The sequence below is a fragment of the Ricinus communis genome, chromosome 5 (assembly GCF_019578655.1).
Source record: "Ricinus communis isolate WT05 ecotype wild-type chromosome 5, ASM1957865v1, whole genome shotgun sequence".
In the NCBI taxonomy this organism is placed as follows: Eukaryota; Viridiplantae; Streptophyta; class Magnoliopsida; order Malpighiales; family Euphorbiaceae; genus Ricinus; species Ricinus communis.
In genome coordinates, this window is record NC_063260.1 from 25990258 (window position 1) to 26003734 (window position 13477).

At 33.9% G+C, this 13477-nt stretch overlaps 2 protein-coding genes across 2 annotated transcripts; both read right to left on the bottom strand.

Annotated features, from left to right (window-relative positions):
* Window positions 1-6975: 6975 nt before the first annotated feature.
* Window positions 6976-7680, bottom strand: LOC8287702 (dirigent protein). The gene has a single exon (XM_002509845.4). It carries the CDS (start codon window positions 7618-7620, stop codon window positions 7060-7062), a length of 561 nt encoding a protein of 186 aa, XP_002509891.1. The 5' UTR covers window positions 7621-7680; the 3' UTR covers window positions 6976-7059.
* Window positions 7681-8668: 988 nt separating this feature from the next.
* On the bottom strand, window positions 8669-9668 carry LOC8287703 (disease resistance response protein 206). The gene has a single exon (XM_015721927.3). The coding sequence runs from the start codon at window positions 9411-9413 to the stop codon at window positions 8844-8846; it is 570 nt and encodes a 189-aa protein (XP_015577413.1). The 5' UTR covers window positions 9414-9668; the 3' UTR covers window positions 8669-8843.
* Between the last annotated feature and the right edge of the window lie 3809 nt (window positions 9669-13477).

Consider the following 13477-nt stretch of genomic DNA (forward strand, 5'->3'; position numbering starts at 1 on the left):
ATGTATGTTGCTGGCATCATCACAGGCAATATGGGAGAAATTAAAACAGTTGTATGGTCAAGAGCAAAATTATGCTCGTATATTCAACTTAAAACAGGAATTGGCACAGATAAAGCAGGGAACTCGGTCCAGCGCGAGTTACGCGATCGAAGTATTAACTAGGTGGGAGGAGCTACAGAGCTACCTCCCACCTACATCAGATCCAGAAGAAGCAAGGAAGAGAGCAGAACAGGATTTAGTATTCACTTACTTGGGCGGGCTCGATTCAAGTTACGAGGCCGTTAGGTCTTAAATTTTGTTGTCCAGTAGACTCCCTGGACTTGACGGGGTCATCTCTCTCGTTCAACAAGAAGAGACCAGGCGTGTTACCATGGGAGCAATGTCAAACCAACACACATCAGAAAATTAAGCTTTTGCTTCTCAATCGCGAGAATCGGCTTGGGTGCGAGGGCGCTAACAACAGCGTCGAGATGTGACCAACGTAAAAGCGGGGTCACTCCCACGAGCGTTATTGGCACCTTCATCCGCACCTCGGCCGACGGCTCAATCGAGGGAGCGGAGCGAAATGGAGAAAGGAGAAATGGCGAGGCGAAGAGAAGGGGGTATGGCGGCTTAGGAATCTTTGAGCGCGTCTAACCCTAAGGGTTATGATGCGTTGGTAGTCGAATGTAATGGTGTGGGTCGGCATCTTTTAATTCAACCCGACCCGACCCCGCTACTTACACTCGACCTGGCCCTAACGTCTCGGCCCAGCCCACCTACAATGTATGGGCCGGCCCAGATTCAAGCACTTCGGCCCAGCCCATCTGCAGCTCTTGGGTCAACCCAGAATCTCACCAACCCTGGCAAACCCGAGATCGTGCCCAACCCGGCCCGACTTATTAGAAAATTGCCAAATTTTCCAAATTCTCTCTCAACTTCAATCCATTTTGCAGCTCCAACAGTCTCGTGGGACAGGTTTAGTATCTCATAATTCCCAAAAATCTTCAAAATGGATTATTGACTCCGGAGCGACTGATCACATGACTTGGGACCAAACAAAATTATATAATTTTGTCCCTACGGATACCCAACATATGATCGTTGCAAATAGAGATAGAGCCAAAATTTCTGGTTTTGGCTCTTCACAATTGCTTAATAATACTAATCTCATACATGCCATTCTTTTATTATCTAATTTTACATCTAATTTGTTATCTATGGGCACTATAACTCGCACTTTAAATTGTAATGTAATTTTCTCACCCTCCGCTGTAATATTTCAGGATCGCACCACAGGAAAGACGATTGGTGAGGGGTACTTTGAAAACGGCCTCTACTACCTCACCGATCATACTAATCGGTGCCTTGCAACCACTAAATCCTCCCACGATAGCACCTTAATGCATAGGCGATTTGGGCATCCGCCGATAAAATTTTAAATCAATTATTTTGTCTTAAAATCAATTCTGGTTGTTGTGACACCTGCAAATTTCCAAAGCATACCAGATTGCCATTTCCTATATCCTCCACTATTTCAACAAAGATGTTTGATTTAATTCACTCCGATATTTGGGGACCTGCCCCATGTACTTCATACAATCATTTTCATTATTTTGTAACATTTATTGATGATTTCTCCCGTCTCACATGGGTATACTTACTAAAAGGCAAAAATGAAGTTTTTTCTTGTTTTCAGAATTTCTTTTATTTCATTCAAACTCAATATAATGCCAAAATTAAAATTTTTCGGTCTGACAATGGCACCGAATATATTAATAAAACCTTCTCTGATTTCTTTTCCACATAAGGTATTTTACATCAAACTACCTGTATTTACACTCCTGAACAAAATAGCGTTTCTGAAAGAAAAAACCGTCATCTTCTTGAAGTTACAAGATCACTTCCTTTTCAAAACAATGTCCCCCATATTTTTTGGTCGGATGCCCTCCTCACCACTGCCTACCTTATTAATTGATTACCTACTCCCACTCTTAAAAACCTCAGTCCTCTGAAAATTCTTAAAGGCCGAAAAATAGAATTAGGCCACATTCGAGTTTTTGGCTGTATTGCTTTTGTTCATGTTAAACGATCCCATAAACTCGACAAAAGTTCCGTTAAAACTATTTTCCTAGGATACTCCTCTGAAAAAAAGGGGTACAAGTGCTATGATCCCTCCACACATAAGTCTTATATTTCCAGAGATGTATTTTTTGATGAAAGTTCAGCCTACTTCCCCACTCCTTCTCACCCCACGTCTCCCTTATTTCCCGATAATTTTCCCTTTTTTGACAGATCCGATCCATCTCTCTCAGCAGAAGTAGAGATTCTGGAGGTCCCATCTGTGGCTGCTCCTTCAGGGGGAGATCGGCTTTTTCCCGCGACAACTCCTTCAGGGGGAGAAAATGAACCACACCTGGAAGAAGCAATTGCCCTGCGGAGATCATCTCGACCATCTAGACCTCCTGCTAAGCTAAAGGACTATGTGTCCCACTCGGTATTGTATCCTATCCATCGCTTTATCAATTATAAATCAGTCTCGAACTCTTATAAGGCATATCTCAACACTCTTTCCTCTCACACTGAGCCAACTTCTTTCTATGATGCTACCACTAACCCTAATTGGTGTAAAGCCATGAAAGAAGAACTCCAGGCCCTAGAGAATAATGAAACCTGGAAGCTTGTCACCCTACCACCAAACAAAAGACCAGTTGGTTGTAAATGGGTGTACAAAATTAAATACAAGCATGATGGTTCAATTGAGAGGTATAAAGCTAGACTGGTAGCAAAAGGCTTTACTCAGACCTATGGTGTAGATTACCAGGAAACCTTTGCTCCGATAGCAAAAATGAGCACTGTTTGTATTTTACTATCTGTTGCTACTAACTTAGGATGGAGATTATTTCAGATGGATGTTAAGAACGCATTTCTTCAAGGATCTCTAGAAAAAGAGGTGTACATGTCTCTCCCTCCAGGTCATAAATTTTTCTCTGACTCCTCCCTGGTATGTAAGTTACAAAAGGCAATCTACGGATTGAAGCAATCTCCTAGAGCATGGTATGCCAAGCTAAGTCATTTTTTGTTAAAAATTGATTTCAGCAAATGTACCTCTGATTCATCCATGTTCGTTAAACACACTCACACATACACGATCATTATCTTGATTTATGTAGATGACATTATTGTAACAGGGAACAGTAATGAAGAAATTGAGAAAGTAAAGCAAAAATTAAAAGAGAAATTTGACATTAAGGATCTTGGTCAATTAACTTACTTTCTCGGAATAGAAATAGCAAAATCTCATAAAGGGCTATTTCTGTCTCAAAGAAAGTATGTTCTAGATCTCTTAAAAGAAACAGAAAAAATAGGAGCTAAGCCTATAGATACCCCTGTAGAGACCAAAACTAGACTCAACTTAGAAGATGGTGATCCTTTAGGTGACATAGATCATTACCAGTGCCTGGTAGGAAAATTAATATATTTAACCGTCACCAGACCTGACATTAGTTATGCTGTGAGTATGATTAGCCAATTTATGCATGCTCCCCGTACCCCTCATTTAGATGCGGTTGATAGGATCCTAAGATATCTCAAAAGTACTCCAGGACAAGGTATCTGGATGAAAAATAACAATAATACTATCACTATTACTGGTTTTTCTGATGCAGATTGGGCAGGGAGCTGTGACAGAAAATCGATTTCAGGATTCTGCACATTTGTAGGGGGAAACCTAGTAACATGGAAGAGCAAAAAGTAATCAGTAACCGCAAGGTCCAGTGCTGAAGTCGAGTATCGTGCCATGGCATCGACGGCTAGCGAATTGGTTTGGATAAAACAAGTATTGGCTGATATGGGGGTAGAACATAGGTCCAATGGAGATGTACTATGACAATCAAGCAGCCAGACACATTGCATCGAACCCAGTCTTTCATGAAAGGACTAAACATATTGAAATTGACTGTCACTTCATAAGGGAGAAAGTTCAATCAGGAGAAATCACAACTCCATTCGTCCGAAGCCACGAACAACTGGCAGACATCTTCACCAAGGCTCTAGACAAAACAAGTCATCGAAGGCTTCTCAACAAGATGGGTTCTATCAACTTATTTGAACCCACCTTGAGGGGGAGTGTTGAAGAAGCCCCAATACCTGTTGAAGACACACCAAAACCACCAGACCATGGCAACAATGTTCAACAGTCAAAAATCAGTAAGGACCAGCAGCGATCTTTGGTATGTTGGCCTCGAACTTCCTTGATCATCACAGGCCTATTAGGGAAAAGGAGCAACACTCTCCCCTAAGGGAAAAAGGCTGCTTCTACCTTCCCCTAAGCTAGAATTGAACGTTGGAGTGCAACAAGCAGCAAGAAATAGCAATAAGACCGTTGCATTCAAAAACTAGTATATAACAGGATACTCATTTCTCATGTAATCTCAGAATACTAACAATTACTGTATATTCATCATTGATAATAGAAGCTTAAATTCATCAGTTAGTAAACAAGTTAGTTCGTGAGTTTAAATTAATCGAGCACTATTAAGTTCGAGCTCGGCTGGTTTACTAAACGAGCTAAAAATTGAAGTTCTATTTTGGCTCGTTTATCTTGAAAAACGAACTTGAACGAGCTTATATTCAAGTAAGTTTCGAATAACTCGCGAGCAATTTGGCTCATTTGCAACCCTACCTACGAGTATGATAATGATGAAATGCATATGCCCATAAAAAATATTTCTATAAGGAGAATGCTAACCGGAAGCTTCTGATGCTATATATAAAAGGAAATTATATATAAAGAGAATGCTTAGCTAGCCAGCCAGCCATAACTTTTTGATGCAAGACCTTAAAGGAAACTAACCTGTGCTTATGATTGAACAAGGGATGGGCACGACATCCTGCGCGTTTATGATCCTACTAAATTAGTTGGAAATGATGCTTTAGCTTTAAGGAACCAAAGTCGCATTTAAAACTAATTATGAACATTGCTACAGCTTCTGAAATATTTCTGCAGGGTTCTCAATTGTCTTGTTCCTTAATCGCAGATGCCTCATGCCTTACCAACTGGATTGAGAATAATTAAGGTCTTGTAAAGAGTAATGATGGGTTCAACAAAGGAACTGCTGCTGCTGCTGCTAGACATTAATGGTAAGTAAGTAGGTGACAGTGTGATTCTATTACACCCTCCTGATCTTGCCATTACAATAGCTGATGTGACATCATAACCTAAGCTTTTGGTAAACAATGTTTATGCATGGTCTATTCTGGACGTTATATCAATATCCCAAGTCCTGTGATGGTTTTTAGAATGTGGTGAAGATATTGGTACTATAATACCATACAATTTGTTAAATGCTACAGATCTGTAATAAGTTCAAAATCAATGTATAGAGAAAGCAATATGAGAAAATTTTGTTAATGATAATTATTGATCAAGGAATATATGTCCACTTTTGCATAGTGCAATCACTCCTTTTGGACTAATTTCATAATTAATCACCTAAGGCAATTTCACAACGGTCAATGTTTCAACCTATAATTAGATTATTAAAGTTTAATTTTTCTCATGCATATTTATAAGTTGGCCCAGTTCTGAAAATGACTTACAGCTAAATATTATGTATATATAATTAAGATATTTTAGTAATTTATTAATATGTTTTATATATATAATATATAGAAATATGTATTTTTTATCTCACTTTAGCATTCTTGTCTAATTTCAGGTGATAATAGCAAAAAATGGAGAATATGAGCCAAAAAAAATACATGAATGGGTTTTAATTAGACTGCGACAGTAAAATGCTTGAAATAAAGACACGTGAATTACTAAAATTGCAAGCCTGACTGAATTTATCAAGGCCCACGAAGGAAAAATTAATTAGTTATGATATAATAAAAGATAATTACCTTTTAAGTTGTTTATTTTGTTTAGGGCAATTAAAAGGATAACTATAGTGATATTATGCTGAGAGAATGACTCTGAAAAAAGAAATCTCTCAAGAAATAGAGGTCAATTAAACAAGAGGAAGGGTCTATTATTCTTCTCTTTGCGAATTCCCTATAGTTCATCTTCTATAATATTTAGTTAGTCTTTGCATTGTCCTTTCAAGAATTAGAAAAGCTTTTCGGGACGTGGAGAGTGAGGATCAATCTTCTTCATTCCTTGAAGAAGTTCTGAATTTGAAAGAGTTTTAATTTTTTGTTTTATATATCTTATATCTTTTTATTTAATTACAATGACCATTGGATTAAATAGGTCAGGCTAAGTTCCACAAATGTTTAGTTTAGCTTTTTATTTATGTATGAACCTTATATATTATGAGTTTAATGAATGATTTTTTTACCTTTATACATATATTAGTTTCATCTATTGTTATTGGTTGACCATCATATCAATTTAATAGTAATATTTATTATGAAAATTTTTAGATTAAAAGTATTAGAAACATCATCTTTACTTTAATTTATGTTGATATAAGAAACCTAACTTGCATCATTAACTTGAATGACTTAGAGAAAAGGCATATCGCCATCTCATTCATTAAATTTGGACTTAAAGAAAATAAGGATATTACTAAGTATAAGCTAGATTACATGATATTTTATCATATAATTTATATTAATCATTCCAGTTGCATATTTATTTTCTAATTATTTAATTTCTTTCATAAATTTTAAAATTATTCTCAAAACCAATCAAAACATTGGTTTAGAGTGTTTAGATTTATTTTTAATATTTTGTGTGATAGTTGATATTTATAATATATACTCTACAATTCCTTGTGAGATCAACCTCGTTGTGAATTTGTCTCGGTTCGTACACTTGCTAGCATGAATGTCTACAAATAACTACAAAAAAGTATATTCAAAGTAACCAAAGTAGAATAGAGTCTAATTTTAAAAGAAATTACTTCATAACCTTTAAGGAAATCTTGATTCAAAAGAGTACAAAATACTGAACCACATTAAATCAGGAAGAAAGAAACGGTGAACAAATAATTCAAACAAACAAATCTTTTTCTCATTCACTTGAGCCAAAAAAATAAAAAAAAAATAAAAAGAAAACGAAAAAGAAAATCTCAATTACCAACACTCATACAATTTAATGTCAACACGAAGCCTGAAATAGACTTCGCCTTCAAATGCATCAGTCATCAATGTAGCTATTCCTCTGGCCATGAAGAAATCACCAGTCCCACCAATAACTGAAACATCCCTAGTCTTGTTCATCAATGGATCAGCACCAGCAAAGGTTATGCTTCCTTTATGCTGAGTAGAGTTGAACACAAAAGAAAAACCCATCCAAGCAGTGAAAATTTCTTTCTTGTCATATATATAAATCCCCTGTGCACGACCGACGGGAGTTGAATGTAGATTGTTGTCTAATGTAATAGGGTCATCAAAGACTACTATGTCACCAAAATGGTCTTGCTTGGCCAAGATTGTCTTGTTAGCCCAAGCTGGTGCTCCTGCGATTGCTGAAGTTGCATTCTTGGAATTCTTGCCATTGTAAATAATGTCGTGGAAGTAAAAGATCAGTCTTTTGCAAGGTTTTGGAGATGGGATTTTTCGTTTAGGTAAAGCGTAGGATTTTGAGAGTAAGAAGACAAGAAAGAGAGCTAAAAAAAGCCTGTTAGTCTTCATTGATCTTTTGCAAGATGAATGGATTCTGTAGGGTTGAGAAAGGCAAAATGGTTATGAGTTTATATCGAAGTGACTTGTGCTGTTAAATTTGTTATAATATTATAGGATGCTTTATCTTTAAGCTTGGCTTTAATTGGTGGACTTTGATGGGTGAATGCACCTTATCCTTTGTTTTTCCTATGGACTACTTTTCGTCTTGTTTTAACTTCATGTCTACGATTTTGGAAAATGATTGAATGCACTAGTGAGAATGTGGTTACCAAATGCTACTATCTTTTGGAGGTGCTCGATTGCTTCATCAAGTTGTAATACCAACCCATATGATTTGGATATAATAATATATTTTTTATTTGAGGCACAGTACTAATAGCATTAACCCGTGGTATCTATTAGAACTATAAAAAAACCACATACAAATGAGTATAATTATAGCTATAAAAGAAAAAAAAAGGAAAAGAAAAAATTATACTGTATTTTATTAAAGAGCCAACAAGTCATTTACTACAAAATAGGTTATAAAAACAAAAATTTAAATATTATTCCAATATATATGTATCAGGTTCTAAATATTTCAGTCCAATAATGAATAAACAAATATAGATAGCTATCGAACTATAAAACCTCTTCTATTTTTTACGGTTAAAGGGTTAAAACCAGATTCCAAAATTAATATTCTATTTTTCCTTCTGCTATATCTATAATGTATACCCGATGCATGCGTATGTCATATGGTGTAAAGGCAACCCCTATTTCTTGTTTGATCAAAACTTATTCTTATGATGATTAAATAAAAATGATAAATTTATGCGTATGTCATGGACTAGCCATATATATAAATAATAAATAAAAATTTATTATTTCTATTTAAATCAAGCTATCTTCATTAAAATAAATAGAATCGAAATCTCGGGCAAGCTCATATGCGCAAGTCTAGTAACATGCCTAGACAATTTGAACCTCCACACCAAAGGTCCAACTTAGCTTCTTCTGCCTTGTAGGTTTAGAACTATGAACTGGAATCAAATTTAAATGGATATTGGAGGATATCTAAATAATAGCGAAGTACTTTATTTAGTTATTTATTGATTAAGTAACAAACAAGTTCTTATAGTAGTGTACATATTTCACTACATTTCACAGACAACTGATGTTTCCTATACAATATAAGAAACAAACATACTATAGCACTCAAATCCACTTCTATTTTATACATATATAAGGTTTCACCAACATTCATAAAATTTTACGTCCACCCTGAGCCTGAAATACACTTCACCTTCAAATGCATCCGTCAAGATAGTTGCGATTCCCCGGTGCATGAAAAAATCTCCGGTGCCCCCGGCCACCGAAATGTCCCTAGTCTTCATCAGAATCGGATCAGCTCCGACGAAATTTATTGTGCCCTGGTTGTGTGTACTGTTAAGGACAAATGTAAAGGCTAACCAAGCAGTGAAAGTGTTCTTGGTATCGTAAATGTAAATTCCTTGTGCCCTACCAACTGCTGGTGAGTGAAGATTATTGTCTAAAGTAATTGGGTCATCAAATACTACTATATTACCAAAATGGAACTGACCTGCCAATATGGTCAAGTTAGCACCATGTGGTGCTGCTACAATAGCTGAGGTAGCATTAGCAGCATTCTTGCCATTGTAAATAATGTCATGAAAGTATAGGACTAGTTCCTTGCATGGTTTGTATTGCTTCATCTTCTTGCTTGGATGGGCTGAAGATACAGCAAGGAACATAAAGTAGAATAAAAGAATTAGAATCTTGCAGCTAATGCTTGCTTTCATTTTCCTTAATTTCTCCTCCTGCAGTTTTCTAGAGAAGCAAGCAGAAAAAGGTAAAGGAGCTACGAGATTAGATTAGTGCTCTATCACTTGTATCAAGCCCTTATATGGGGGATATTTCTTGGATATTATGTGGAGTTACAGGCTTTAAAAAAAAAAAAAAAAAGAAGCTAAAGTCAGAACCTGATAGTAGTATCTGAAAAAACCTGTAGTTAATTGGAATTCATGTCTTTTTTCTCAATTAGACTTTTCTTTGACAATGATGTTTGATTTATACCTACTACTTGTACCATTTTTAGAGAGAGTTTCATCAGGCGCGAATAAAAAATTTACAATCTTTTCCATCTTCCTTATATATAATGTATATATATATTAAACACACTATATATTCATGATAAATAGCGGGTTTAAAAAATAAAAAATTAAATAATAAAAGAAAATAAGAAACTTACCATTATTTTCTGCAAGCATGAAATTTGTTCTGCCACCTTCTCACTTATCTGACTCCATATATGTACATTGCTAATGGTCCATCATCTCATCTCAGTACAGTCAGATTCTGAAATAAAATTTAATGATTCTCTTTTTATTCAAATCTATTAATTTATAGAGTAAGTATAACCGTAATAATCATATAATACTATCATAATTGTCCCAAATTTTCCATTTCAATTTTCATTACTCAAATATGTTAATATTAATTTGACTTTTCATAATTAATGTGTGTTATAAGAATTAAGTTCATTGTTACTAAATCATTTGAAAATTTCATTTTCATTTAAACATGTTAGGTGGCCAACTCTGTCATATTCTTGACCTGCTCTGTATGGTTATATTAGATTGGAACCTATCAAATTAATTTATGCTGAATGACTTCATTAAAAAGGGAAAAGAAAAAAAAAACAGGGTATTAGCAGCATAAAATTTTAGAAAATTTATTACCTATACTTGATGTATATATCACAGTAAATAAAAAAATAACACATTATAAGTATTTTAAATTTTAATAATAAATGATTGACAGATATTTTATTATTTAAACTAATAAATATATTAATTATATATCGGTTTAATAAAGTATAAATTATACTCCATACGAATACGGTATGATCTCCCACTTTGGATACTCTTATGGGCTGGTGCTACCAAACGCATTGTGTCGCTTATCACTAATTTTTCCCCATTTTTATGGAAACTAGTCACCATTAACCTGCTACTTTATATTTTTTGAGTTGCTATAAAGTTAATATAGGTATTAGAAATTTGAATTCAAAGTAGAATTCATTAACTAGAAATGATAGCAAACTAAAATAATAGTGCTAGTCAGTCATATGCTTTTTCTAATATTTTATTTTCTTTACATATGTAATTACTCTAACCATGGATTACACTTGCTGATAAGATTTAATCAATTAACAAGTGGAGTCATCTCTGAGATCTAGAGATCATTTAGCATTAAGATTTGAAAATTATTAAATTAAAAATTAAAAATTTATTTTTTCAATATCCAATAACAACCCCAAATACACTCTTACAAGTTTATAATGAAATTTATTCAAACTAATTTACATTGGAATTAAAAATGAGATGTATCTAGAATTCAATAAATTAATTTTCTAATGAAGAGTTTTCCAAAATAATGGGATAGAAACTTAATCGTGCATTATTAGAAGACTATTAATTGAGAGGTTATAATACAATCTTTATGAAATTTGATTCACAAATTAGTTTTAATAAACGAATTCTGCTGAAAAAGAAAATGGAATGCCAATGTGAAATTGTGACAATGAAGGTTTTCTCAGTCCCTAAAAACTTTTAGAAGTTCTGTTTTTATTATCTTCCTAAGATCAGTAGAAGGCTCATCTTTTGGGCATGTGACTGGGACAATGAAGGTCCATGCATTGCTTCGACAGAAAGCGAAGCAACTAGCTACTTGCAATATTCTTGATGCTGCTAATAGCTTGCCAGATTCATTCACTTTTGGAAACAAATATTTTATTATATCATAGTTACACTTGAAAAAATGGGATCTTCAGTCTTTCTCTTGGCGGAAAGATCTGTGTCAATAATGCTTGGTAATAACGGATTTGGAAATTAAGCAAAAATTGCAGAACCGAGGCTTGTGGTGCAAGTATAAGAATAAATGAAAACTATTTAATTATGTTAATGGATGAGAAAATAGATAGATAGCATATTAAATAAACAGATGTTTAAATTCCGAGAGTTTTAGAAATATATATAACAAGAACATAGCATCATTTGTCCTATCTTTCTTAAATCAAAATTAGCTTAACCAAGGTTAAACCTGTTGCTAAAAAAGCTTAATTCTTCCCATAGTTTAAACTATTACAAAAACCCAGTTAAAAGTGACAGTGATATTTGCATGTAATTAATACAGTATCTCTTTCTTCTTCTTCTTCTTCTTCATTATTATTAAAACACTTGTAATCAATATATACCCTTTTATGTAATCTTATGAATTCTGGTGAATGATTGGTGGGGTGGGGGTGGGTGTTGATTTTGCTACTTAAGTGGTGGACGGTATATTTAATTTGTTTTGTTATGGTAGGTAAACTGTTCTTGATTAATTAAGCCCTGTATATGCACATTCCTTTCAAATTCATGTCAGCATAGGATTTACTCGTTAACAACTTGATGGAGGATATATTGGTGCCAACCACACCTTGCTGACTTGATAATAACTTTTTTTCTTCATAACAAAATTAAAAAAATACATGCAAGAAACATTATAAATAATTAGAAAGCCATAGCCCAAAATAAATGATTAATCTCTAATATATATATAAAGGGTCTTAACTATAGTGCATCAAGATTAATTTTTGATATCACTTACGAAATGATTTGGAAGCATGGAATGAAAAAATTGCTTGATATTGTTGATTATTAGATAGTAATTCCACATGGTAAATATTATCATTGGTGCATGTTCATTGGTGAAACGCAAATTCTTAGTAGTTATATAAAAATCCTTAGCATTTAGAAATATTGACGAAAAGGCACAATAGACGTATTACATTAGACCACTTGACTTGGACTCTCCAATTTTTTAATTTTGTGTATTTTTCAAAAGAGGAGAGTTAATTGAACATGCTTGAAGTTTTGAAGTCCAGTCTACTTATCTTTCTTTTCTATGAATTGGGTATCTAATCGATTACTTGGCAATAAACAAACATGCAATTATTATAATAATAGTGAAAGAAGATTTATATAGGCAGTTCGAAACAATAGCTCCTCCGTCAGGACTTGCGCGTTTCATCAATAATAGCCTTAATAAATATGAATTAAAATTTTAACACGAACATCCTATTTTATGATTTTCATCATTCAAATTCAATTAAATGATTGAGATCTTATCAAAAAAAGTAATTTAAATTTTATATAAAGAGTGATTATTTCTTGAATGTGGATCATTAAATTTGAATTTTAATGGTTAGAATTACACTAATATGACCTATCATGTCAAAACATAGAGAATCTCAATCCAAAAATTATGAACTTCACATGGGATTCTGCTTTAGAAGCTACTGTTCGGCAGCAATTTGGTTATGGCATATGACCTCATAACTTCCTTAAAATTCAAGCGACATATCGAGGACAAAAGGCTGGAGTAGATGAACCAATATTTTGTACGGCTCCGGTTCAATGTATTATAAAATGGGCAAGTTCAAGAAAATAAAATTACAATTTAAAAATCATAAATTCAATTGCAGAAAAATAAGTGGTGAAATATGGAAAATAATTAATACTTTGTGTACAATATATATTTTATTAACTAAAAATCAAACAGTGTATTCAATGATTTTCTTTTACAAATTGAAGAATTTTATCCCAAACTTATGTATATATTTATAAATCTTCATGAGTAATGATCGTATGAAACTTACCATATAAACCTAGGCTGATTTTTAATAATTATGGTACAGTCGTTAGTCTCTTCCTTATGCAAGGATTTCTAGCCCCTTGTGCATTGAAAATATTTTATAATTGGGAAAACATCTTCTCAGTGTTATATGTTATAGTTTGAAAATTGATGCTCAATCGTTTTG